The sequence below is a fragment of the Egretta garzetta genome, unplaced genomic scaffold (assembly GCF_000687185.1).
Source record: "Egretta garzetta isolate BGI_Z169 unplaced genomic scaffold, ASM68718v1 scaffold230, whole genome shotgun sequence".
Lineage (NCBI taxonomy): Eukaryota > Metazoa > Chordata > Aves > Pelecaniformes > Ardeidae > Egretta > Egretta garzetta.
In genome coordinates this window covers 2,112,254-2,115,466 of record NW_009258281.1, presented here as the reverse complement: position 1 = coordinate 2,115,466, position 3,213 = coordinate 2,112,254, and the positions used below count along the sequence as shown (strand labels likewise).

Here is a 3,213-nt window from a genome sequence, read left to right as displayed (position 1 = left end):
TTTTTTTTTTTTTAAACCTGTTTTGTTTCTGCTTTTAAAGATAAACCACGCTGATCTCAAAACAGATGACCAAAGGGTCATCAGGTGCTTGCAAAACTTTGGGAAGGAATTTGAGGGGAAACTGCAAAATAAGGTTTGGTTTTAGTGCAGTGCTATGGGAAAACATTGCATTTCAAGTTCCAGTAACCCTTTCCTGTCCTCATGCACCTACTTTAGGGGGTTTGGGGAGGCTTTTTTGGTTGGTGGTTTTTTTTTTTTTTTCTTTTAAATTTAGCTTTACCAAACAGGTTAGACTGATACTGATTTGGTAAAAAGTTCTGAGGGACACACTCCAAAATACTTTTGAAACCACCAGGCTTCACTTATGTGGTAAATCATGCACCATGCCTTCCACCCCTCCAGCTACTGAAACAATCAAAAGCTCAGGCAGGTTAATAAATCCGTTGACTGAGGTTACTCATTCATTTCACTGCCATCCCCAAACTGGAACCAACCACACACAACATTTCACTGCAGGTCTCAGACAGGACTCTGCTAACTTTTGCCTTTGGGAGTGCTTTGGGGCCCGCGATCAGCACACGTTCATCCATTTACCTTGATGCTCTTGAGATCGATTGCGGGTTCTTTGGGTTTAGCTGGTGCAGGAGCGGGTGCTGGTGCTGGCGCGGGTGCTGGTGCTGCCGCTGGTTTCTTTACGTCCTTCTTTGGTGCCATTTTGTGTTGCTTATGCTTGAAAGTAAAGGTGCCCCCCCCAAAACCTTAAAAAAACCCAAACCAAACCTTAAGAGTTATTCCCGAGAGAGGAGCAGTGGTCAGAATGAGCTACAGCCTGTGCCCCGGAGGTGGACCCAATGTGCTAAACTCTGTAAGGGCATATATATATTTCACTTAGTGCTTCGTACAGTCCTGACACATGCAGCTGGATTGGACAGCTTGCTAATCAAGGGGGATGTCATTCCAGCTCGAGCTATAAATGGAATATAAGAGTTCAGGGCTTCATAAGATCAAGGGACATCAGTGGCTTTTTTCCCTCCTCTGTAAAAAGCCAAACCACTTCCCCTGGTTTTTTTTTTTAATGCTTGCATAGAAGAGGGAAATATGACAAACCCAGTTTCAGATCTGCTCTTGACATTCAGGCATGGTTTAGACAGTCCTTTTTCTCATCAGAATTTCAGTTCTGCTTAAGTAATAAATCTTCTTTCTTTCCTTCCCTCCCCTTTTCCCACATGTGTAGCACTCCAGGAAGATTTGGTTTCAAGCAGGAATTTTGACTTTCATGGCTGGGAAGATCATCAATTTCCAACCTCATTTGCCTCTCTCCCCACAGCCTCTCACTCCTCCTCTGCTTCCTTCTTTTACAAGGAAGTGTTGATCAAGCAAAGGCTCTGGGTGTTTAAAAATAAAGCAGACAAATATGGTAAACACTGCACTACCTTCAGCCAAGGCATCTCTCCCAGACCCTGAGTGTCTTTCAGCTGTTCTTACTATTCTTTCTGTCATGTTAAGACTGTGTTTAAAATTGAAAATTGCTTCCTTTAATCTTTTCCTTTGATCTTCTTTTTCCTCTCCTAGGGATAAGCTGAGCCCTGATAGAATAGACATCATCTGGATGTTATGTTTTCCCACACAAAATATTTCCTTTTGTAATGTATTTATGATTGGAAACTAGCCATCGGGCAAAGGAGGCACTTCTGTTTTCACCTTGTTTGCCTGTCTATCTTGTATCTTGTTTATCTTTCCACCATTCAGTCTCCTGATGGACTTCCCTGCTCTGCATGCTCTCTGGGAGACACAACTTTCAGGAGAAAACGGCTTTTTTTGTTTTCAGTGGACTTCTTCTAGCACAGCAAAACAGCTTCTAACTCTTTCAAACCTGATGGTTCCCCTGGGTCCATACGATTGAGATATTCTGCAGAAAAAACCAAGACTGCTGGTTGTTCTTCCCTTGTCTAGCAATCTCTCTCCCATTTACTCTCCAGGCTCCTGAAGTTCTATGCTAGTAAGTGCAAGACTTTTGATGGGGCCCTTATTTCTGTCTCATGAACTATACCGTGGAGTGTTTTGTAATTAGAAATTTAGAGCCTGAAGGCCTGGACAGACACTTTGCATCCAAAGTCTGGCAGGCTATCCAAGCACTTCCATTTTAGATTAATGAGTTTTAAGGAAGGTAAACTTACAAAAATGCACACCATAAAAAGGGAAGGAGAGCAGCTAAAGGTTTATCTTCATATAAGAAAACCAGTGTTCAGACCTCTTTGCTACAGCCCATGACCTTGAGCAAGACACTTTTCAGAAGTTGAGTCTTCTCTTGTTAATCAAAAGTCCTGTACTGATCCACACAATTTGCAGCCTTGGCTCAGTCTCTGCTTTAGAGAACAAAGACCAGGAGAGATTCTATTTCCTTTTTTCTGCTTTTGGTTTTGTGAATGCTTTGGGACAAAGAGCCTGTGATTTATGAGTTCTGCTGGCTGCATTCAAGGTGCTTGATGGAAGGATGTCTGCTCTGCTGGTCCACCTAGAAAGGAAGTGGCGTGGTCTTTCCTGCACCACTGCCAGTTAAACAGGAGCATGCGGGCTGTCATCCCTGAGGGGCCTGATGAGGGCATCTCCAAGTGATGCTGATGTTTTATAGAATCATAGAATCATAGAATGTTTAGGGTTGGAAGGGACCACTAGTGGTCATCTAGTCCAACCCCCCTGCAGTGAGCAGGGACACTGCTAACTAGATCAGATTGCTCAGAGCCCCATCCAACCTGGCCTTGAATGTTTCCAGGGATGGGGCCTCCACTACCTCTCTGGGCAACCTGTTCCAGTGTTTTACCACCCTCATTGTAAAAAATTTCTTCCTTACCTCTAGCCTGAACCTACCCTGTTCTAGTTTAAAACCATTTCCCCTTGTCCTAACACAGCTGGCCCTATGAAAAAGACGTTCCCCATCTTTCCTATAGGCCCCCTTTAGGTACTGGAAGGCCGCAATCAGGTCTCCCCGTAGCCTCCTTTTCTCCAGACTGAACAAGCCCAACTCTCTCAGCCTGTCCTCATAGGAGAGGTGCTCCAGCCCTCGGATCATTTTTGTAGCCCTCCTCTGGACCCGTTCCAACAGTTCCATGTCCTTCTTGTGCTGAGGGCTCCAGAGCTGGACGCAGTACTCCAGGTGAGGTCTCACCAGAGCTGAGTAGAGGGGCAGAATCACCTCCCTCGACCTGCTGGCCA

The 3,213-nt window shown here is 44.8% G+C and overlaps 1 protein-coding gene across 1 annotated transcript in view; it reads right to left on the bottom strand.

Moving 5' to 3' along the window:
• MYL1 (myosin light chain 1) overlaps positions 1–714 on the bottom strand; it is an 18,683-nt gene extending 17,969 nt beyond the window's left edge. Inside the window, exon 1 of the mRNA XM_035891938.1 lies at positions 595–714. Coding sequence (XP_035747831.1) covers positions 595–714 — 120 coding nt within the window. The remainder of the gene's footprint in view (positions 1–594) is intronic.
• Positions 715–3,213: the final 2,499 nt, after the last annotated feature.